Source organism: Acipenser ruthenus, chromosome 40, assembly GCF_902713425.1.
Source record: "Acipenser ruthenus chromosome 40, fAciRut3.2 maternal haplotype, whole genome shotgun sequence".
In the NCBI taxonomy this organism is placed as follows: domain Eukaryota; kingdom Metazoa; phylum Chordata; class Actinopteri; order Acipenseriformes; family Acipenseridae; genus Acipenser; species Acipenser ruthenus.
Genome location: NC_081228.1, coordinates 7,046,474 through 7,071,893, shown reverse-complemented (window position 1 = coordinate 7,071,893; position 25,420 = coordinate 7,046,474). Strand labels below are relative to the sequence as shown.

The 25,420-nt window shown below is 47.8% G+C and overlaps 1 protein-coding gene across 1 annotated transcript; it reads right to left on the bottom strand.

Moving 5' to 3' along the window:
* Positions 1-643: 643 nt before the first annotated feature.
* On the bottom strand, positions 644-19,259 carry LOC131708045 (transmembrane protease serine 13-like). The gene is made up of 13 exons (XM_059009957.1): positions 19,063-19,259; positions 15,869-16,007; positions 15,503-15,610; positions 14,244-14,381; positions 13,442-13,568; positions 13,122-13,217; positions 12,597-12,634; positions 12,192-12,354; positions 11,376-11,548; positions 10,878-10,976; positions 10,623-10,765; positions 2,216-2,368; positions 644-2,050 (listed from the first exon to the last, which is right to left on the bottom strand). Exons 1-13 carry the CDS (start codon positions 19,075-19,077, stop codon positions 2,036-2,038), a joined length of 1,407 nt encoding a protein of 468 aa, XP_058865940.1. The 5' UTR covers positions 19,078-19,259; the 3' UTR covers positions 644-2,035.
* Between the last annotated feature and the right edge of the window lie 6,161 nt (positions 19,260-25,420).

The window sequence follows — 25,420 nt, the reverse complement described above, 5'->3', positions numbered from 1 at the left end:
TGCATTATTGCAATTGAATAAGCTGGTAAATTTAAACAGTTATATATAAACGCACTCACTACCCCTGCTGAATCGGTGGTATGTATTTCAAAACCCGGTCTGGTGAGAAATATTCAGAGGAAATGTATTGAGACTAGTACAGTCAGAACTGGAGGCTAATCTCGTCCATCCCTCCCTCTGTCTGTCCGTATTGAGTTCTGCTGTAGCGATGCGCGGCTTGTCAATCACACCAAGGCTTGCAATGTTAGGTGCATGGGTACCAGATGTGCGCAGTTTGTTAAACACAGTTAAAAGCAGCACTGAGAAGGAGGGCGGAGTCTGTCAAGCCACATTGCTACCCCTGTGCGTGACCTGATTACTGCTGTCTCTCCTTATGGCTTGCACAGGTCTAACACTTATATTGCTGGAATGGTAATTATCTATAGCATCAGTCACAGGTAACCTACGGACTGACCCGAGGACTGAGGCCCAAGACCACAAAACGGACCCAATCAAAAGAGATGAAAGCACTCTGTTTGCTGGGAGCTGAGAGAGAGAGAGAGAGAGAGAGAGAGAGAGAGAGAGAATTAAGAAGAGGGCCGGATTACAGCTCTTCAGAATAGAGAAGGGTGAGAAAAAAAAATCTGAAATAAGCGAAATAAACTTTTTGTTGTTTTAAAATTTTATGGTTTACAGAAGAACTGGTTACATATCTACACATACACACATCAATTACAGAAACTGTACAGGAGCTTGTTTATTATCAGTGCCCCAGATTACCCAGACCTCAGTGCAAGAGCACGTCTACTGAGGAATAAACAAACTAGAAAAAACGATAACCTACCGACACAATCAATATTCTACTTCAATAAGGAGGTGCGCCTGCATAACACCACGATGCTGCAGACTGCTGTACATGGCACTGCAGGGCTGGGCAGGGGGGTCTGTACTGGTGAAGAATGATCTAAACACAGCTATAGGGTGCGGATCTCACTGTATTTGTATTGTGGAGGGGGGGGGATCATTTGAAACTCCTCGGGCTTGTCGTTTGAAGCCCCTAGCTGGCACAGAGAGAGTCTCGGAGTTGGATATTGAGTTTGAGGAGGTTTTAAAAGAGAAACTGCCAGCAGACCCTTGGTTGAAACCACCCCCCCTCGCCCTTCGCCTCGGTCCTTTCCTCTGAAGGGAAACAGACTCAACTGTATCAATTCAATCAGGACCAAGGATATAAAGGAGGTCAGAGTTCAGTGCAGCGTGCTCGCTCGTTATCGTTCCAGCAAACACATCAAAAAGGTACAAAATGCAGGGTTGTGAATTAGTGGAGGGGCTGTACACAGGAACACGTGGCTGCTCACACACTAAATCCACGAGTCTGCCACTGCAAAGTGACAAGGGAACGTTGTCTATATCCCACAGCGACGAGGACAAACCTGAGTGAAAGCATTAATAGATCATTTAAAAAACTAAAGCAGCTTTAACATTCTTTTTTCCCCTAAAAAGGAGAGAGTGAGTTCACACGAAGGACAGCACTTTTCTCATCAAAATCACAGATTAATAAAGATCTCATTTCTCTTCCAAAACTGGGACTCGGCCGTGTGCTTCCACAAACCCCAAGACACCCTGGTACCTTCCAGCGGTGAGATGTACCAAAAACACACCTCCAGCCGTGACAGAAATCTGACAGGAGTCTAAATATATCTCTCCTGTCCGGGGTGTTCTGGCACGCAACAGGAGAGATTTTGAGTTTGTTATAAAACTTTTAAAAACACGTTCGTTGTTCATGTAATGATCTTCAAGGAAAACTAAAGACAAGAATAAAACGAAATGAAAAGGCGTTTGCCCTCATCAGGACAGGACAGGCTGCTGTGTGGCGCTGCACTGGACGCAGACTTATTGTATTCTTAAACAAATATTATCACAAAAATAAAAACATATTTTAAAGGATTTTCAAGGATGAAAAGGGGAGTCATTTTCTTCAATTTCATGGAGGATTTTTCTTTTTTTTTTTCCAGTTGGGTTATGCGAGTATTCAGGAAGTCGGGCCTCAAATCAGCATCTAGGGTTTTTCAGCCTGTGGAGACAAAAAAAAGGAGAGAGCGCAAAAGTGTTTAGTGGGAGGAGGGGAGGGAGGGAGGCAGAGTGGTGGAAACGAGAAACACCGTCTAAGACACGCAGAGCAGAGTCTAGACAATAGAGAAAGAGGGAGTGTGAAACAGAGGGGGTGTCTCTGTCCTACCTCCATTCGGGAGTATATCCAGGTCAGCTGCTGTGTCACTCTGGTGTAGACCCCCGGCTTGTTTCTCGCCCCGCAGCCGATACCCCAACTCGTCACTCCAGCCAGGTACCACCGCTCACCCACCTTACACACCAGGGGCCCGCCACTGTCTCCCTGCAAGCACAGGACACACAAACTGGAGTCCAGTACACTGAAGAAGAGAACTCCTGAGAGCCAGCACATTCAATACAGTACAGTATAGAGAACTCAGTGCTGTGGATCTGAGAGCCAGCACATTCAATACAGTACAGTATAGAGAACTCAGCGCTGTGGATCTGAGAGCCAGCACATTCAATACAGTACAGTATAGAGAACTCAGTGCTGTGGATCTGAGAGCCAGCACATTCAATACAGTACAGTATAGAGAACTCAGCGCTGTGGATCTGAGAGCCAGCACATTCAATACAGTACAGTATAGAGAACTCAGCGCTGTGGATCTGAGAGCCAGTACATTCAATACAGTACAGTATAGAGAACTCAGCGCTGTGGATCTGAGAGCCAGCACATTCAATACAGTACAGGATAGAGAACTCAGTGCTGTGGATCTGAGAGCCAGCACATTCAATACAGTACAGTATAGAGAACTCAGTGCTGTGGATCTGAGAGCCAGCACATTCAATACAGTACAGTATAGAGAACTCAGCGCTGTGGATCTGAGAGCCAGCACATTCAATACAGTACAGTATAGAGAACTCAGCGCTGTGGATCTGAGAGCCAGCACATTCAATACAGTACAGTATAGAGAACTCAGTGCTGTGGATCTGAGAGCCAGCACATTCAATACAGTACAGTATAGAGAACTCAGCGCTGTGGATCTGAGAGCCACCACATTCAACACAGTACAGTATAGAGAACTCAGCGCTGTGGATCTGAGAGCCAGCACATTCAATACAGTACAGTATAGAGAACTCAGCGCTGTGGATCTGAGAGCCAGCACATTCAATACAGTATAGAATAGAGAACTCAGCGCTGTGGATCTGAGAGCCAGCACATTCAATACAGTACAGTATAGAGAACTCAGCGCTGTGGATCTGAGAGCCAGCACATTCAATACAGTACAGTATAGAGAACTTAGCACTGTGGATCTGAGAGCCAGCGCATTCAATACAGTACAGAGAACTCAGTGCTGTGGATCTGAGAGCCAGCACATTCATTACAGTACAGTATAGAGAACTCAGTGCTGTGGATCTGAGAGCCAGCACATTCAATACAGTACAGTATAGAGAACTCAGTGCTGTGGATCTGAGAGCCAGCACATTCAGTACAGTACAGTATAGAGAACTCAGTGCTGTGGATCTGAGAGCCAGCACATTCATTACAGTACAGTATAGAGAACTCAGTGCTGTGGATCTGAGAGCCAGCACATTCATTACAGTACAGTACAGAGAACTCAGTGCTGTGGATCTGAGAGCCAGCACATTCAGTACAGTACAGTATAGAGAACTCAGCGCTGTGGATCTGAGAGCCAGCACATTCAATACAGTACAGTATAGAGAACTCAGCGCTGTGGATCTGAGAGCCAGCACATTCAATACAGTACAGAGAACTCAGTGCTGTGGATCTGAGAGCCAGCACATTCAATACAGTACAGAGAACTCAGTGCTGTGGATCTGAGAGCCAGCACATTCAATACAGTACAGAGAACTCAGTGCTGTGGATCTGAGAGCCAGCACATTCAATACAGTACAGAGAACTCAGTGCTGTGGATCTGAGAGCCAGCACATTCAATACAGTACAGAGAACTCAGCGCTCTGGATCTGAGAGCCAGCACATTCAATACAGTACAGAGAACTCAGTGCTGTGGATCTGAGAGCCAGCACATTCAATACAGTACAGAGAACTCAGTGCTGTGGATCTGAGAGCCAGCACATTCAATACAGTACAGAGAACTCAGTGCTGTGGATCTGAGAGCCAGCACATTCAATACAGTACAGAGAACTCAGCGCTCTGGATCTGAGAGCCAGCACATTCAATACAGTACAGAGAACTCAGTGCTGTGGATCTGAGAGCCAGCACATTCAATACAGTACAGAGAACTCAGTGCTGTGGATCTGAGAGCCAGCACATTCAGTACAGTACAGTATAGAGAACTCAGCGCTGTGGATCTGAGAGCCAGCACATTCAATACAGTACACAGAACTCAGTGCTGTGGATCTGAGAGCCAGCACATTCAATACAGTACAGAGAACTCAGTGCTGTGGATCTGAGAGCCAGCACATTCAATACAGTACAGAGAACTCAGTGCTGTGGATCTGAGAGCCAGCACATTCAATACAGTACAGAGAACTCAGTGCTGTGGATCTGAGAGCCAGCACATTCAATACAGTACAGAGAACTCAGTGCTGTGGATCTGAGAGCCAGCACATTCAATACAGTACAGAGAACTCAGTGCTGTGGATCTGAGAGCCAGCACATTCAATACAGTACAGAGAACTCAGTGCTGTGGATCTGAGAGCCAGCACATTCAATACAGTACAGAGAACTCAGTGCTGTGGATCTGAGAGCCAGCACATTCAGTACAGTACAGAGAACTCAGTGCTGTGGATCTGAGAGCCAGCACATTCAGTACAGTACAGAGAACTCAGTGCTGTGGATCTGAGAGCCAGCACATTCAATACAGTACAGAGAACTCAGTGCTGTGGATCTGAGAGCCAGCACATTCAATACAGTACAGAGAACTCAGTGCTGTGGATCTGAGAGCCAGCACATTCAATACAGTACAGAGAACTCAGTGCTGTGGATCTGAGAGCCAGCACATTCAGTACAGTACAGTATAGAGAACTCAGCGCTGTGGATCTGAGAGCCAGCGCATTCAATACAGTACAGAGAACTCAGTGCTGTGGATCTGAGAGCCAGCACATTCAATACAGTACAGAGAACTCAGTGCTGTGGATCTGAGAGCCAGCACATTCAATACAGTACAGAGAACTCAGTGCTGTGGATCTGAGAGCCAGCACATTCAATACAGTACAGAGAACTCAGTGCTGTGGATCTGAGAGCCAGCACATTCAATACAGTACAGAGAACTCAGTGCTGTGGATCTGAGAGCCAGCACATTCAATACAGTACAGAGAACTCAGTGCTGTGGATCTGAGAGCCAGCACATTCAATACAGTACAGAGAACTCAGTGCTGTGGATCTGAGAGCCAGCACATTCAATACAGTACAGAGAACTCAGTGCTGTGGATCTGAGAGCCAGCACATTCAATACAGTACAGTATAGAGAACTCAGTGCTGTGGATCTGAGAGCCAGCACATTCATTACAGTACAGTATAGAGAACTCAGCGCTGTGGATCTGAGAGCCAGCACATTCAATACAGTACAGTATAGAGAACTCAGCACTGTGGATCTGAGAGCCAGCACATTCAATACAGTACAGTATAGAGAACTCAGCGCTGTGAATCTGAGAGCCAGCACATTCAATACAGTACAGTATAGAGAACTCAGAGCTGTGGATCTGAGAGCCAGCACATTCAATACAGTACAGAGAACTCAGTGCTGTGGATCTGAGAGCCAGCACATTCAATACAGTACAGTATAGAGAACTCAGTGCTGTGGATCTGAGAGCCAGCACATTCAATACAGTACAGTATAGAGAACTCAGCGCTGTGGATCTGAGAGCCAGCACATTCAATACAGTACAGAGAACTCAGTGCTGTGGATCTGAGAGCCAGCACATTCAATACAGTACAGTATAGAGAACTCAGTGCTGTGGATCTGAGAGCCAGCACATTCAATACAGTACAGTATAGAGAACTCAGTGCTGTGGATCTGAGAGCCAGCACATTCAATACAGTACAGAGAACTCAGTGCTGTGGATCTGAGAGCCAGCACATTCAATACAGTACAGTATAGAGAACTCAGCGCTGTGGATCTGAGAGCCAGCACATTCAATACATGACAGTATAGAGAACTCAGCGCTCTGGATCTGAGAGCCAGCACATTCAATACAGTACAGTATAGAGAACTCAGTGCTGTGGATCTGAGAGCCAGCACATTCAATACAGTATAGAGAACTCAGTGCTGTGGATCTGAGAGCCAGCACATTCAATACAGTACAGAGAACTCAGTGCTGTGGATCTGAGAGCCAGCACATTCAATACAGTACAGAGAACTCAGTGCTGTGGATCTGAGAGCCAGCACATTCAATACAGTACAGAGAACTCAGTGCTGTGGATCTGAGAGCCAGCACATTCAATACAGTACAGAGAACTCAGTGCTGTGGATCTGAGAGCCAGCACATTCAATACAGTACAGAGAACTCAGTGCTGTGGATCTGAGAGCCAGCACATTCAATACAGTACAGAGAACTCAGTGCTGTGGATCTGAGAGCCAGCACATTCAATACAGTACAGAGAACTCAGTGCTGTGGATCTGAGAGCCAGCACATTCAATACAGTACAGAGAACTCAGTGCTGTGGATCTGAGAGCCAGCACATTCAGTACAGTACAGTATAGAGAACTCAGCGCTGTGGATCTGAGAGCCAGCGCATTCAATACAGTACAGAGAACTCAGTGCTGTGGATCTGAGAGCCAGCACATTCAATACAGTACAGAGAACTCAGTGCTGTGGATCTGAGAGCCAGCACATTCAATACAGTACAGAGAACTCAGTGCTGTGGATCTGAGAGCCAGCACATTCAATACAGTACAGTATAGAGAACTCAGTGCTGTGGATCTGAGAGCCAGCACATTCATTACAGTACAGTATAGAGAACTCAGTGCTGTGGATCTGAGAGCCAGCACATTCAATACAGTACAGTATAGAGAACTCAGTGCTGTGGATCTGAGAGCCAGCACATTCATTACAGTACAGTATAGAGAACTCAGTGCTGTGGATCTGAGAGCCAGCACATTCAATACAGTACAGAGAACTCAGCGCTCTGGATCTGACAGCCAGCACATTCAATACAGTACAGAGAACTCAGTGCTGTGGATCTGAGAGCCAGCACATTCAATACAGTACAGAGAACTCAGTGCTGTGGATCTGAGAGCCAGCACATTCAGTACAGTACAGTATAGAGAACTCAGCGCTGTGGATCTGAGAGCCAGCGCATTCAATACAGTACAGAGAACTCAGTGCTGTGGATCTGAGAGCCAGCACATTCAATACAGTACAGAGAACTCAGTGCTGTGGATCTGAGAGCCAGCACATTCAATACAGTACAGAGAACTCAGTGCTGTGGATCTGAGAGCCAGCACATTCAATACAGTACAGTATAGAGAACTCAGTGCTGTGGATCTGAGAGCCAGCACATTCATTACAGTACAGTATAGAGAACTCAGTGCTGTGGATCTGAGAGCCAGCACATTCAATACAGTACAGTATAGAGAACTCAGCGCTGTGGATCTGAGAGCCAGCACATTCAATACAGTACAGTATAGAGAACTCAGCGCTGTGGATCTGAGAGCCAGCACATTCAATACAGTACAGTATAGAGAACTCAGCGCTGTGGATCTGAGAGCCAGCACATTCAATACAGTACAGAGAACTCAGCGCTGTGGATCTGAGAGCCAGCACATTCAATACAGTACAGTATAGAGAACTCAGCGCTGTGGATCTGAGAGCCAGCACATCAATACAGTACAGTATAGAGAACTCAGCGCTGTGGATCTGAGAGCCAGCACATTCAATACAGTACAGTATAGAGAACTCAGCGCTGTGGATCTGAGAGCCAGCACATTCAATACAGTACAGTATAGAGAACTCAGCACTGTGGATCTGAGAGCCAGCACATTCAATACAGTACAGTATAGAGAACTCGGCGCTGTGGATCTGAGAGCCAGCACATTCAATACAGTACAGTATAGAGAACTCAGCGCTGTGGATCTGAGAGCCAGCACATTCAATACAGTACAGTATAGAGAACTCAGCGCTGTGGATCTGAGAGCCAGCGCATTCAATACAGTACAGTATAGAGAACTCAGCGCTGTGGATCTGAGAGCCAGCACATTCAATACAGTACAGTATAGAGAACTCAGCGCTGTGGATCTGAGAGCCAGCACATTCAATACAGTACAGTATAGAGAACTCAGCGCTGTGGATCTGAGAGCCAGCACATTCAATACAGTACAGTATAGAGAACTCAGCGCTGTGGATCTGAGAGCCAGCACATCAATACAGTACAGTATAGAGAACTCAGTGCTGTGGATCTGAGAGCCAGCACATTCAATACAGTACAGTATAGAGAACTCAGTGCTGTGGATCTGAGAGCCAGCACATTCAATACAGTACAGTATAGAGAACTCAGCGCTGTGGATCTGAGAGCCAGCACATTCAATACAGTACAGTATAGAGAACTCAGTGCTGTGGATCTGAGAGCCAGCACATTCAATACAGTACAGTATAGAGAACTCAGTGCTGTGGATCTGAGAGCCAGCACATTCAATACAGTACAGTATAGAGAACTCAGCGCTGTGGATCTGAGAGCCAGCACATTCAATACAGTACAGTATAGAGAACTCAGCGCTGTGGATCTGAGAGCCAGCACATTCAATACAGTACAGTATAGAGAACTCAGCGCTGTGGATCTGAGAGCCAGCACATTCAATACAGTACAGTATAGAGAACTCAGTGCTGTGGATCTGAGAGCCAGCACATTCAATACAGTACAGTATAGAGAACTCAGTGCTGTGGATCTGAGAGCCAGCACATTCAATACAGTACAGTATAGAGAACTCAGTGCTGTGGATCTGAGAGCCAGCACATTCAATACAGTACAGTATAGAGAACTCAGTGCTGTGGATCTGAGAGCCAGCACATTCAATACAGTACAGTATAGAGAACTCAGTGCTGTGGATCTGAGAGCCAGCACATTCAATACAGTACAGAGAACTCAGTGCTGTGGATCTGAGAGCCAGCACATTCAATACAGTACAGTATAGAGAACTCAGTGCTGTGGATCTGAGAGCCAGCACATTCAATACAGTACAGTATAGAGAACTCAGTGCTGTGGATCTGAGAGCCAGCACATTCAATACAGTACAGTATAGAGAACTCAGCGCTGTGGATCTGAGAGCCAGCACATTCAATACAGTACAGTATAGAGAACTCAGCGCTGTGGATCTGAGAGCCAGCACATTCAATACAGTACAGTATAGAGAACTCAGTGCTGTGGATCTGAGAGCCAGCACATTCAATACAGTACAGAGAACTCAGCGCTGTGGATCTGAGAGCCAGCACATTCAATACAGTACAGTATAGAGAACTTAGCGCTGTGGATCTGAGAGCCAGCACATTCAATACAGTACAGTATCGAGAACTCAGCGCTGTGGATCTGAGAGCCAGCACATTCAATACAGTACAGTATAGAGAACTCAGCGCTGTGGATCTGAGAGCCAGCACATTCAATACAGTACAGTATAGAGAACTCAGCGCTGTGGATCTGAGAGCCAGCACATTCAATACAGTACAGTATAGAGAACTCAGCGCTGTGGATCTGAGAGCCAGCACATTCAATACAGTACAGTATAGAGAACTCAGCGCTGTGGATCTGAGAGCCAGCACATTCAATACAGTACAGTATAGAGAACTCAGCGCTGTGGATCTGAGAGCCAGCACATTCAATACAGTACAGTATAGAGAACTCAGTATGGGGATCTGAGAGCCAGCACATTCAATACAGTACAGTATAGAGAACTCAGCGCTGTGGATCTGAGAGCCAGCACATTCAATACAGTACAGTATAGAGAACTCAGTGCTGTGGATCTGAGAGCCAGCACATTCAATACAGTATAGAGAACTCAGTGTTGTGGATCTGAGAGCCAGCACATTCAATACAGTACAGAGAACTCAGCGCTGTGTATCTGAGAGCCAGCACTATCAATACAGTACAGTATAGAGAACTCAGTGCTGTGGATCTGAGAGCCAGCACATTCAATACAGTACAGTATAGAAAACTCAGCGCTGTGGATCTGAGAGCCAGCACATTCAATACAGTATAGAGAACTCAGTGCTGTGGATCTGAGAGCCAGCACATTCAATACAGTACAGAGAACTCAGCGCTGTGTATCTGAGAGCCAGCACTATCAATACAGTACAGTATAGAGAACTCAGTGCTGTGGATCTGAGAGCCAGCACATTCAATACAGTACAGTATAGAGAACTCAGCGCTGTGGATCTGAGAGCCAGCACATTCAATACAGTACAGTATAGAGAACTCAGTGCTGTGGATCTGAGAGCCAGCACATTCAATACAGTACAGTATAGAGAACTCAGCGCTGTGGATCTGAGAGCCAGCACATTCAATACAGTACAGTATAGAGAACTCAGCGCTGTGGATCTGAGAGCCAGCACATTCAATACAGTACAGTATAGAGAACTCAGTGCTGTGGATCTGAGAGCCAGCACATTCAAATTGAACCCACCTGACAGGAGTCGACGCCCCCTTGCAGGTCCCCAGCGCACAACATGTTTTGGGTCAGAACCCCGCTGTAGACTTTCGGGCCGTTGCAGGTGGACTGGTCGATAATCTTCACAGAGACCTCCATCAGATTGGGGGAGCCACTGTCTGAGAGGAAGAAGAGAGGCTGGCTCAGAGCAGCTCTATGAGCAGGACTACTGAAGTGTGCCAACCTTTCCTGTACTAATACCTCTCCCAGAGTCTGCTGGCAAAGACTTACCCGCTCCACTCTGCAGGGTCCCAAAGCCAGTGGTCCAGCATGCTGTTCCTGTGGCAAAGACCTGATCGAAGGTAGGCAGGCAGGCAGGCTGCACTGTACCTGAAACACACGCACACAGAGAGACAGGAAGAGACAGAGAGAGAGAGAGAGAGAGAGAGAGAGAGAGAGAGAGAGAGACACAGAGACAGAGAGACAGAGAGAGAGACAGGAAGAGACAGAGACACAGAGAGACAGGGAGAGAGAGAGAGGAAAGACTTCAAATCAAGTCCCCCTAGAATTCTTTCTTGCTCTAACAGATTCAGTTCCCTCAGCCTGTCTTGAGAGCTCATTCCTTACAGCTCTTTGAACACTTTGGTTGCTGATCGGGGTCTCTTTCATATCGCGGAGGGTCCACAGTTGAACACAGCATTGTCTTGTGAATACGTTTGGCCCCACAGAGCTGGGAGGAGCCTGCAGTGGCGTGCTGGCAGTGTGTTTACTAAGCTCAGCTGCACGTACTTGAGAAGGAGACCGGGCTCTTGAGCCTCATCACTGCGATGTCGAAGTCGTTGTTTGTCTTGCTGTATTTCTCGTGCACGATGATCTTTGACACGTATAAGGGTGATGGGAGGGGGTACTGTGAAACCAAGCCCGCATACACCTTCCAGCTCCCGGCGTTCTTGTACTCCGCACTGCAGGGGAATGAAGGAGCGATTAGAGGACCCTTTGTAATCTCCCAGGTCCTCAGCTCTAACCACTAGAACACACTGCCTCCCTCCCAGTCCCTCCACTCTAACCACTAGAACACACTGCCTCCCTCCCAGTCCCTCCACTCTAACCACTAGAACACACTGCCTCCCTCCCAGTCCCTCCACTCTAACCACTAGAACACACTGCCTCCCTCCCAGTCCCTCCACTCTAACCACTAGAACACACTGTCTCCCTCCCAGTCCCTCCACTCTAACCACTAGAACACACTGCCTCCCTCCCAGTCCCTCCACTCTAACCACTAGAACACACTGCCTCCCTCCCAGTCCCTCAACTCTAACCACTAGAACACACTGCCTCCCTCCCAGTCCCTCCACTCTAACCACTAGAACACACTGCCTCCCTCCCAGTCCCTCCACTCTAACCACTAGAACACTCTGCCCCGATCCCTCCCAGTCCCTCCACTCTAACCACACTGCCTCCTGGTTCCCCAGCTCCCACCACTAGCTCTCTCTGCCTCCTCGTTCCCTGCTGGTTCCCCAGCTCCCACCACTAGCTCTCTCTGCCTCCTCGTTCCCTGCTGGTTCCCCAGCTCCCACCACTTGTCCTGAAGGGTTGAGCAGTCACCTGGGGAAGCAGTGGGCTGCACTGATCACAAAGTTGGGTGCCACGATCGTTCCCCCACACGTGGGATAGTTATTGTGGTGCAGGCTGACCTGCCACGGCCACTTGCCCAGCATGGCAGGAACACCACCTATAATCCGACCGGACACCTGCTGCACCCCGCAGTCTGAGAGGGAGAGGGAGGTTATTCCAGGAGTGCTGTTATTCTCTCGTCTTGCTGTTCTGTGCTGCACTTTGTACTGATCGTCATGAATTACAAGATGCTTTACAATCCCAGGACTGCTGTTCATCAGCCTGTCATTGACTAATATAGAACTTACAAGCACACCGAGGCCCCCACAACTCAACACACAGTGAATACAACTGTACTGTACACGCTTACAATCAAACCAGCAGAGCTACACTTACCTATACACTGCAGAGATACACAGCCTGGGCATGTGGAACTGGAAAACAAAACCAAGAATTCACTTGTTACCAAACACAGCCTGGCATCACTGACATACGCTTACACACATGCCCGCCCCCCCCCCCCCCCCCCATCCACCCCCCCGCCCCGCCCCGCCCCCCCCACGCACCGCCCGCCCGCCCCTCTACGCTTGTGCTTCTACAACTACTGTGCTGTAAAAGATCAGAAACATGAGGTTTGAAAAGTGACCCCTAGTGTGCCCCCTGCAGGGGAATCCTATGCCACAGAGCGGAACCCGCTAGTCATTAATACCCCAGTGTTTCAGATCATCCTTTAGAAAAGTTTACTGCTGCATTTCTGTACGGCATTTCCACAGCCCCCTCCCCTCCCCTTCTCTCCTCTCCTCTCCTCTCCTCTCCTCTCCTCTCCTCTCCTCTCCTCTCCTCTCCTCTCTCTCTCTCTCTCGCCCTCCCCTCCCCTCGATTTCTCTCGCTCTCTCCCCTCTCCGGTAAATAAAGCAGTACTTGATTTGGAGCTGTCCCTGGATGGTCTGGGACGGCTTGCTTGGAGATACAGTCAGTGCAGGGGAGGAACCCCCGAGGGTGTCAGTCTTGTAAAATCTGTAGGAGAAGAAACACTAGGTTATTATCACTAGGTTATTATCACTAGGTTATTATCACTAGGTTATTATCACTAGGTATCAACACAGTGGTGCAATTCCCACGCAAGGGTTAGAGCAGGCGTGCCGTTACCTGAGCGGACCTGCAGCATTGCTATTACTAGAGACGAGAAAGAGCAGTAAAATCAATCAATCAATCAATCAATCAATAAACTCTGCAGTTACCCATTGAACCCTAGCTGTTTGCAGGTCTTGTCAGCAAAACTGTTACTCCAGGTCGTATTGCAAACTGGATAAAACTTCTTATCCTTGGAATTCATCATCTGGAGGGAGTTGTTAAACCCAAACCGCACTAGAGAGAGAGAGAGAGAGAGACAGACAGAGAGGAGGGGGAGAGAGAGAGAGAGAGAGAGAGAGAGAGAGAGAGAGAGAGAGAGAGAGAGAGAGGGTGGGGGAGAGAGGGGGAGAGTTCTTTAAAGCTCTCTGTTATCACAGCAGCTAGTGCAGTCACCAAGTCCCTCTGTGTAAATGACTTTGTTTTTTCCTCTTCATGCTTTAATTAAAAGGCTCCCCATTGGCTCAGAGCTCGTGTCCCTGTGTATATCCTACCCGCCCTTATCTGACAAAATGCAGCCTCCCATTCGACGTCCCCTGCAGGGCGATTCAGAATTCACGCAGCCTTGTCGGAGCGTCGTGGAAGCCGGAGGGCATGCAGGAGACAGTCCGCAAAGGAAGAAACGTCTGTGCAGGAGTCGCTCTGCGCCGCACCGTTTGGCCACCGGAGGGGCTCGTTCAGCAACGTTCATGTTTAGAACAGAAAACAATGCAAAAGAACAATGTTGCACGAATTGTGAATCGCCCTGTGTAAGCTCCTCCGGGGAAGTATAAGGAGGTTTAAGATGAGCGTATGTCTGTATTTGAACTTTTCTAACATCGCCCCTCGAGCATGTGCGTGTGCTTCTCTCACTCCAATGTAAGTGTGCCCCGTGCTCATGTGGGGGGGGGGGGGGGGGGGGGGGGTGCTCACCACAGCCCAGCTCGTCTCCTCCCTGTGAGCACTCTGCTTTGCCGTCGCAGTACTGGGTGCCCGCGGGGCAGGTTTCAGCCACATAGGTGCTGTCACTGCTGTTCGTCGCACTGGAGAGAAGCTGGGACCCGTACCGCACTGTGGAGCAGAGAGAGAGACCACAAGGTTAGTCACAACAGCTGTCACTCCTCCTCCCAGTCCCTCAGCTCTAACCACTAGACCACACTGCCTCCCTCCCTCCCAGGCCCTCAGCTCTAACCACTAGACCACACTGCCTCCCAGTCCCTCAGCTCTAACCACTAGACCATACTGCCTCCCTCCCTCCCAGTCCCTCAGCTCTAACCACTAGACCGCACTGCCTCCCTCCCAGTCACTCAGCTCTAACCACTAGACCACACTGCCTCCCTCCCAGTCCCTCAGCTCTAACCACTAGACCACACTGCCTCCCAGTCCCTCAGCTCTAACCACTAGACCATACTGCCTCCCTCCCTCCCAGTCCCTCAGCTCTAACCACTAGACCGCACTGCCTCCCTCCCAGTCACTCAGCTCTAACCACTAGACCACACTGCCTCCCTCCCAGTCCCTCAGCTCTAACCACTAGACCACACTGCCTCCCTCCCTCCCAGTCCCTCAGCTCTAACCACTAGACCACACTGCCTCCCTCCATACCAGTCCCTCAGCTCTAACCACTAGACCACACTGCCTCCCTCCCTCCCAGGCCCTCAGCTCTAACCACTAGACCACACTGCCTCCCAGTCCCTCAGCTCTAACCACTAGACCATACTGCCTCCCTCCCTCCCAGTCCCTCAGCTCTAACCACTAGACCGCACTGCCTCCCTCCCAGTCACTCAGCTCTAACCACTAGACCACACTGCCTCCCTCCCAGTCCCTCAGCTCTAACCACTAGACCACACTGCCTCCCAGTCCCTCAGCTCTAACCACTAGACCATACTGCCTCCCTCCCTCCCAGTCCCTCAGCTCTAACCACTAGACCGCACTGCCTCCCTCCCAGTCACTCAGCTCTAACCACTAGACCACACTGCCTCCCTCCCAGTCCCTCAGCTCTAACCACTAGACCACACTGCCTCCCTCCCTCCCAGTCCCTCAGCTCTAACCACTAGACCACACTGCCTCCCTCCATACCAGTCCCTCAGCTCTAACCACTAGACCACACTGCCTCCCTCCCTCCCAGTCCCTCAGCTCTAATCTCAGACACAGCAACTCAACCACACTCCCTCTCTCCCAATCACAACATTCACCTCCCAGCCAGATTGCTACGCCAATGAGCCCGCTGAGGATAAGAGAGCCCCCAGAACCGCCAAAGCACCGCTTGTTCCCACCGCACAGCTTGGACTTCGGGGGGATAGCTGTGAAGGAGAAAGAGGTTATACTGAGATAGCGTTCACTGTGCGCACCCCTCCACTAACTGTGAACACTTCACTGACGCCAAGACCAGTACTGAGCCCCAGTACGGAGGTCTCTGTACGATCCTGCTACTACTACTAATGATAATAATAATAATAATAATAATAATAATAATAAGGGCTACATGACTAGGCCCTTTCATTACTGAGACAGAAGGAGTGTACAGTAAGTAATAAAGCCCGACCCATCACATGTCTTACGTCTCCTCTCCTGCGCCACGTAGGTCGGGGGCTGCACGTGGGAGGGCGGGGGGATGTAGTAGGGTTGGTAGTTGATCCCCTCTCCAATCTCAGAGTGAGGCTGGACCGGGTTCGCGTAATAGGGGTGAGGAGGGTCATTCTGGGGAGAAATAAACCGAGTCACACAGCGGCCAAACACACGAGAGAAAAAGCAGGGGGTTAAAACTGAAGAGCTCAGCAGCACAGTAACCTGGACCCACAAAGTGTCTCCGTGGACCTAAGCCTGCCCCACATAAACCTGGAAGCACCATCATTTCACCCCACGGGCATGATCAATGACATGCTGAAACACATGGGATCAGAAGCACTGCCACACCCAGTCCTGCCCGACCCGACCCGACCCGACCCGACCCTGCCCGACCCGACCCTACATGACCCTGCCCCACCCGACCCGACATGACCCTGCCCGACCCGACCCGACCCAACCCTGCCCGACCCGACCCTACATGACCCTGCCCCACCCGACCCGACATGACCCTGCCCGACCCGACCCGACCCTGCCCGACCCGACATGACCCTACACGACCCTGCCTGACCCGACCCGACATGACCCTACACGACCCTGCCTGACCCGACCCGACATGACCCTACACGACCCTGCCTGACCCAACCCGACCGACCCTGAAACTGCACTCAAAATGAAGGGAAAATATTCAAGTGCTGCATTTCTAAAACACTTCCCAAAATAAATAAGAAAAAGTGAAGCAGCAGCCATTTCTCACCCCCAGGGGCTTCGTCATCAAAAGACTAGGTCAGCGAGACAGGAGGCGCAGAGGGACCACCGATTATGTTTTTAGCAACTGACGAAGTTACAAAATTTGCAAGTTACAAAAGCATCTCAGGAGGCACGATTCTGTGTGTGTGGTTTTTTGTGTTTTTATTTCCAAACAAACACACAACAAAAGTTAAATGTTAAGAGTTTGATGCTTTTAAACAGCCCAGAACACCAACAGAGCAGAGTAAAGTATTCTACAGTTTAATAGCTCGGGACTAATATATTGTTAGCCCTCCGTGAACAAGGATGGCTGCAAGGGTGACGTCAGGCCAGGAAATGAATTCACAACACAGGCAACTGCGGGGGAAAACCGAGACGCAATGAAGCTCAGCCTTTATTAAAGCAAACAAAAGACTTACACAAAACAAAACACTTCAAACAAAATGGCACAAGGGCCAAAACAAACAGACAGGCCAAAACAAGGACAGTGCTGGTGCAGACCCAGCACACAGAGCGATTGTTTCAGATTGTCAGGAATCAGATGTACAGAAGCTATCTGTGTTTAGAACTGAGCGGCAATGCAAATAAAATGCAAACATGGCAAAAGAACTGACTCCAGCTCCAATATACAAAACTCCTGCCCGCTGGACTGCGTGAGAGCCTTCCTTTAGCTCCTCAGAGTCAGGAAGGGGTCCTGTCCCAGGCATTAGCCCAGACAACCCCTGCCTCTCTCTCCGGCCATGGTCAGGAGCTGGTTACACTGCCTGTGAGCTGCTGGGATGAGCGTAGGTGAGCAGCTGGGAGCTCTACATTGACAGCTGTGTGTTTTTTTTCTCAGTTTACTTTCTTTCATTCACTGCTAGGCCTCAGAAGGAAGGCCTCGTTGACAGTGAAGTTTGTTTAAGTTCCCCTGTGTGTTGCTTTCCCAGCAGGGGGCGACACACGCTCCTAGTTCATCTCAACCACTCTGCGAGCTAAACTGGCCCGTTCCTGTACAGCAGAAGGGGGTTATAATGATAAAACGCAGACCCATACAACACAAAGCAACACAGACATTTTTTAAATGAAATGACTCGTATTGTTCTTGTGCAAGGAATGGTTCACCACCCCAGGCAAACCAAGTCTTAGCATACCGTCCCTCTCACAAGGACGTTTCAAACACACGCACACACACACACATTTATACATATATAGACAGACAGACACACACACACAGACATAGACACACACACACAGACATATAGACACACACACACACACATAGACAGACACACATACAGACATATAGACACACACACAGACACACACACACATATAGACAGACACTCACAGACATATAGACACACACACACACACACAGACACACACACACAGACACACACCCATCCACACCCACTCAGCTAAGGAGTGTTAGGATTCCCAACGCACAGCAAACAGCCAGCCATGACGAAGCATTTCTTTACATCATTCACACCCTGCAATACCTGCTCCAGCATCGATTCTCAAAACAGAGCAGCATCTAGAAAACATACAGGAATCTCTTCAATTCACTGAATGTGTTCAGTTCCTTCTTACAGGGTTTCTAAGTTTTACAAAACCTGATTGGGGGGCAGTCTTGACGATGCATCGGAGTCTGTGAACAATCGATCGACTGGTCCTGCGTGTCAGGGATTGAAACAGGACACCCTCTGAAAAGACGTGTGACCCGTTACCCCACGGTCAGCCACAGGGGGTCTATAAAAATCCCATTCCTTACAAATAGTGTGCGTGGGGGGTTGTGCTGAGCCACTGAAACTGTGCTCCTGTCTCCAGGGCTAGACTCTGTCCTGGAGAGAGCAGTGCTTTAATGAATAGACCTTCACACACAACTCTCACACAGACACTGATACACAGAGGCTGAGGGTGGAAATCACAGCGACTTCTCACACAGGGGAGTCAGGCTCGAGGGATTCCGAAGAACCCCGATTCCGAGGTACCCCAAGATTAGAGAAGAGGTCATGATCTATCAATCAGTAATCCCCGACATTTCATTTCTATAAATAAGATGAAAAGAAGATCAGAAAAACTGCTGCGAAATCGCTTGAACACAAGAAGATCGGATTTTCTTTCGTTTTTTAAAAAGAAAACGGATTTAGTTATCTGAAAACTGGTACCCTTGTCATGAATCTTGAACTCTCACTGAACACTAATAATAATAATAATAATAGGCACACCTTGCCACATTTGTGTTCTGATCTTAGATTGAAGGTTTTAAAAGCTCAAGTCACTGGACTCTCTCTGTATAACTAATGAGATCCCAGTTTTGTCTGCCTGTTAGATTCGATCATTCAGAATTACAGTGCAATCAAAAATCACAGACTCTTCCCAACAGAGCATTCATGAAAACCGATCACAAACCCCACAAGAAAGCAACGAGAGCCGTCCAAACCCAGGTACATACCGGCGACGAGGCCATTTCACACAGACTGCTCTGTGCCTTGATTCACTTTGACTTCCTCTATAAAACTTCAGAGCACCTGCTGCCCCTTCCTCTGTGAGCCAGAGTCTGTTTGTGTTTCAAGAAGTGCTGCATCTACCCTTTAACAAAACTGGATGAACCTGTCGCTCTCTCTCAGAGCAGAGCCACTCCCTCCCAGACCACACTTACCTGACTCAGAAGAGCCACACAGAACACAGGAAGCCGTGAAACTGAGGCCATTTCGGCTCTGATAGGCTCAGCGTTGTGTGGTTGTCTGTAGGCCACCTCGATCCAAAATGGAGGACAATGGGGTGCAGTTTCATAAGCACCTGAGCAATTGCATTCTTGACCAAGCACACCTGTGTGCACCTGACAGGGAGACTCATTACACACACCTGAGGGCAATGCAGCTCTTCAGAACAGGAAATGCAGTAAAGCCAAGAGGTAAAAGGATTCCCTCATTAGAAAATGAATGCAGGCTATTAAACTGACACTGTTCAGCCTGTGTGCAGAAGGTGTTATTAGTTATCCATTAATCAGGTATGTGACAGCAGGTCCTGTTTCATCTCAATGGTAATCAATGATACCTTTAACCAAATGAACACACACACACTGACACACACTCACACAGAGACACACACTGACACACACACACACACACGCACACACACACAGTCATGCACACTGACACACACACACACTGACACACACACACACTGACACACACACAGTCATGCACACTGACACACACACACACTGACACACACACACACGCACGCACACACACGCACACACAGATACACACACACAGACACACACACTGACACACAGACACACACACACGCACACACACACACACACACACAGTCATGCACACTGACACACACACACACAGACACACACACTGACACACACACACACACACACACACGCACGCACACACACAGTCATGCACACTGACGAACACTAACAAGAATGTTTACTGCTAAAAAAAGAACAATACTGAAAACAATTAGACACATTTGTACAATGTGTGCGTCATGACGCTGGAATGTGGAACGCGCTCACGCTGCTAGAAGCAGCTGTACCTGTCCCTGCAGTGACAGAGGGAGCAGCTTTTATTATTGTTCTTTCTCAAGCCCCTGCGATAAACGCTGTCCCTGCAGAAAGAAAGAGAGAAACACGAACATACACGGGGGCGAGACGAGACGCCCTACGTTGTCCAGGAGTACGGCCTGTAAACACAGGCATGCAGGCTGCACTGCAGGACAATGCAGGGCGCGGAGAGCTGACAATGAGCTCACCATGGGAACCAATGGCAGCAGGTCAGGGTTAAGGGAAGCTGTTTATGTTTTGTTTTTTTTTCTATCTCCAAGAAGAGCTGTTCTCTGACGGGTTCCTGATGCAGAATTAAACAAGGGAGCTATCTGTACTTTTCTGATGGCGTGGCGTGGCAGGCCGAGCCCCTGGCCCTGTAAATAATATGCCTTACGTTTTGTTTGCAGTTTAATTGGTTTAATCGTACAGTTTGTGCTAGATATGGCAGGGCTGGGAGGTCAGACGTCCCTCCCTGCCTGATTGAACTTGAAGTGCAGCAGATGGCCAGGTGTTGATTGGTTAATTGATTATTGATTAACCCTGGCCACAGGCCTTTAAAAAGAAGCTGGAAAGGCAGTTCCTTTATTCTGCACAAGCTGAAGAGGAAGGATTCTGAAAAGTGTGTGTGTGTGTGTGTGTGTGTGTGTGTGTGTGTGTGTGTGTGTGTGTGTGTGTGTGTGTGTGTGTGTGTGTGTGTGTGTTTACTCCCACACTAGGGTTACCTTTGTTGGTACCCTAGTGGCGGTCATCTGCCACTGCGACTGCCTGTAATTGTGTAATAAAACCTGGTCCCTTGACTGGTGTCTCGTCTCTCAGCGCATACCCACACAGCAACACAAGACCCGTTACACATGGTAACTGTTTTTAAATTTGAAACACTCATCATCATTGCATGATGTCCTTTAGCTAAGTTAACAGCGAGTCCCAGTGCCTCAGTATACTCCCAGTAAAAACCATTAGCATTACACAGCAATAATGAACACGAGTCTAAACACTCCATTCTCAGCTCTCCAGCGCTGTCATCACCAGCACCTTAATAATAATGAGCACGAGTCTAAACACTCCATTCTCAGCTCTCCAGCGCTGTCATTACCAGCACCTTAATAATAATGAGCACGAGTCTGCACACTCCACTCTCATCTCTCTGGCATGTTAAAAGATATTAAATAAAGCAGCCGCAGTGATCTGTGTTGTTGTTTGTCGTTCGACGGGTTTTCAATATGTTCTTGCACGTCGGAATTTGAAGCATCGCTAAGGGCGGTGTCACTTGCTCAGAGTTTCACAACACCTCCCTCCGTCCCTCCCTCCTGGCGAGGGGGAAAAGGGAGGGAGAGGGGACAGACCGAGGCTGAAATCAGGGAGGAGGGAGTCACAAGTAGAACAACATGTTATCAGATTGGAATTCAAGAAGGCTCTCCCTGTGCTTCAGTGACGCCTATATCTCCCCATCCACAGGCCAGGAGACACAGACAGACAGACAAGCAGTCCTTTCAAAATATAGAGCATTTTCACAGTCATTTTGAGAGATCTCTAAATGATAGTTTGAAGTACCATGCTAACAAAACATTATTTAAAGATATCTGTGAATCAATCTGACATATCTCTAAATACAGGTTCAAACCCAGCTCTGTTCACAGCGGTATCACTTTGGAGCGCTCAACGCTGCCCCCTAGGGGTCATGAGTCCACACCACAGTACCCGCACAACGGCACTCAAAATAGTGCAACAATAGGGAATGGTGTCAGTCTCCAGATCGCCACCTGGTGGATTATAAAGGTTGTTGCATTGAGTTCATTACATTTCACTGTAACTGTAAATTTAGATGAAGATTGGATTTAGATGTATTTTTCTTCTTAATAATAATCATAATGAAGAACACAAAAATGTAAATATTATTATTAAAATTGACAAAATAATAAATATTAATAATACTGTCTTTTTTAATTGTGTATTCTCTGTTGCAGTTCCTCTATTCCACCACAAGGAGGGAGTGTCGCACCCTGTGTCCTTCTCCTGGCACACAAACTAATCCAGTCTGCACACAAACTAATCCAGTCTGCACACAAACTAATCCAGTCTGCACACACGCACACAGAACAAAACGAAACTCCTGAGTGAACAGCGATGACACAGCCACGCCGAGAGGAAGGAGTAACAATAAAACAATACAATCCCCTCTTCAATGGAAAAGACCCAGTCTGCCTTATAATGCCCGGATAAACCCTTCCAGAACTGCTAAGCAAGAAGCTGACTTTTAAAATGTTGTCAGACTCTTTATTAAAAGCTGCATTTTACCTGAAAATAAATAAATAAATTTAAATTTAAAGTCTCACGTCCAGGTAAACTTTCTTTCTACCTTCGCTACTACTGTTCTGTCTTTCTCTCTTTTTTTCTAATGGCTTTCTGTTTCGTGGAATAAAAGCACTGCCCTCAAACAACAAGCAGTTGAGCTCCGTCTACTGGCCCAGGCAAGCTAATAATATTAAAGAGGACCTGTGGATCAGCCTGCTGCCGGCTCTCCTCCAGATCGGCACTGATGCTAAATCATCTCATTCTGAAGTCGAGAAGGGCCGGGACGACTAAACAAATCATTTTAACACATTTTTGTGCTTCAGCTTCTAGCATCTTTTTAGTTTGTTTGTTTGAACCCATGATAACCCAACAGTCTCCACTGCTTGGTTCAGGATTAGGGAGAAGCCTCGCATGAGTTTGCGTGCATCGCGGTGTTTTTTACATCAAGTTGCTGAGAGGGAAGTCCCTTCAATTAGTATTTAATTTCATTATTTCAGGTGAGTTCTTAATGTAGTAAGTCATTTCTATTTGATTAATCTACACGTACACAATAGCGACAATAAGGTTTCCTGTTTTTATTCCCTCATGATCAGCGGCCGCCCTGGCATAAAAACACATTTCATTACATTTTCAAATACAGCCACATTTGTTAATGAGCAATAAAAACCCATTGAACGGTACGATCGATCTCTTGAAGATACAAATTAATTACACCTTCATTTACTTTACAACTAGATACATAAGATGACAAATGTCACATTTTTAAACAAACAAACAACAGTAGTTGTTGGCTCTGAACATTAACTGCGGCGTTTCTTCCGGTCCCGTCTCTTCATTCAATTTCAAAAGAACCCGCCCCTTAAGTTCAGAACTTCGCGCATGCGCAGTAGAGGCGATGTCGACTTTTATTTTTCCAGTCTGCCAGTTTCCTTTGACGTCACGGGCTGTGTCGGGCTAGCTGATCTTCCTGCTAGTGTGTTGATTAACGCTTGCAGAGCGGGGGCTGTGCGAAGGGCAGCGAAGCTGATTAAAAGTGTACTATTGTGAAAGCAAAGATTAACAGAGGGAAGCATTGTAAAGCACAGAGAGGTCTGGTAAAGCACAGGGAAGCATTGTAAAGCACAGAGAGGTCTGGTAAAGCATAGGGAAGCATTGTAAAGCACAGAGAGGTCTGGTAAAGCATAGGGAAGCATTGTAAAGCACAGAGAGGTCTGGTAAAGCATAGGGAAGCATTGTAAAGCACAGAGAGGTATGGTAAAGCATAGGGAAGCATTGTAAAGCACAGAGAGGTCTGGTAAAGCATAGGGAAGCATTGTAAAGCACAGAGAGGTCTGGTAAAGCATAGGGAAGCATTGTAAAGCACAGAGAGGTCTGCATGTAAATGCAGAGTATAAACACAGGAAAAGCATGAAAGAAAGCTGCTAAGTTACTGTGCAATCCTACTGAGGTAAAAGTGTATAAACTGCAGCCCCGAATAAACAAACGAGCCCCTAGTTCTGAACCCTTCCCACAGAGATAGAGAGCGGAGGCAGCTGCAGGCTTTGTGGTTTCTTATCTCCTCTCCAGTTGTGACACACGCTGTTATCTGGGTATGAGTGGGGTGTGAGCTGCAGGAAACAAACAAGGCATTATTCTGTAAAGTATAGCTGAAGGTGGTGCTGCCCCACGAACAGTAACTTCAGAGGAATCCCTCTCGTTTGTGGTTCAACAAACCATTCAAGACGAGGAGTAACTGGACTGTAATGTTTTCCACGCGGTTTCAGGTGAATTTATCTGACAGCGGAGTTGCCTGTCCCACTTACTTCAATACAAGGCTTCCAAGTCAGTACTGAACTGCTCCAGCCTGTGATTTCCATTACACGAAAGTAGATGTTAAAACTTCATGCTGATTTGAACTCGACTCTCGCCAAGATAAGCACCAACTAAGACGTAGCTTTACTGTAAACTAATGTGATCCTTATGTGTCTCCATCCATTTGCGCTTCCTTCCATATGATGATGTAGATATCCTTCTGTCTGGTGTTGATGGCTGAGTAGTGTGGAGTAGTGGTTAGGGCTTTGGACTGGAGGGTCGTGGGTTCAATCCCAGGTGGGGGGACACTGCTGCTGTACCCTAGGTACTTTACCTAGATTGCTCCAGTAAAAACCCAACTGTATAAATGGGTAATTGTATGTAAAATAATGTAACAATTGTAAGTCGCCCTGGATAAGGGCGTCAGCTAAGGAATTAATTATTATTATTATTATTATTATTATTATGAAGTGTAAGGCTGGCTCCAGGGATCAGCTTATTTTGCCTCCCTGGCGCATCAGCACACACAACGGCTGCGATGCTGGCTCCGGGGATCAACCAAAGTGCGGCCTCCCCAGCGCATCAGCATGACAACCGTCTGGATTGAGCTAAGTAGGGTACATCTCTGGGGTCTTCAAGTGGGCACCTTCCATCCTCAGTGTTTCGTCGACTAGCCCACGACACCTCAAGAGGGCTCGACGGTGATTCTGGCGTCCCAGCATCACCCCCCTCCGTCCCCCACTCAACTCAGCCCAGCTTACTTACCCATACATCAGCGTTGACCAACATCTGCCAGCATTTTCCAGTCTCTAGCAGCTTCCAGTTGTCCTGGGCAAGGATTGGTTTTAACACTTTTTCTTGGTGGTTGCTCTCCTGGGCGGAGGAATGTTGTCTTTTGTGTGTAATGTTTTGATGGAACAGGTGGCAATTTATTGGTCATGTTACGCTTATCTTCCAATGCTAAGGCCAAACATCGCAGCACCTGGTCATGGTGCCAAGTAAACCGTCCTTGGCTAAGAGCCACCTTACATCCTGTCAAAATGTGTCTTAATGTTGCAGGTGATGGACACAAAGGACATGAGGGATCCTCTCCTAGCCAGAGGTTTAGGTTCTGTGGTGATGGGAAAACATCATATGTTGACCTGATGAGGAAACTGAT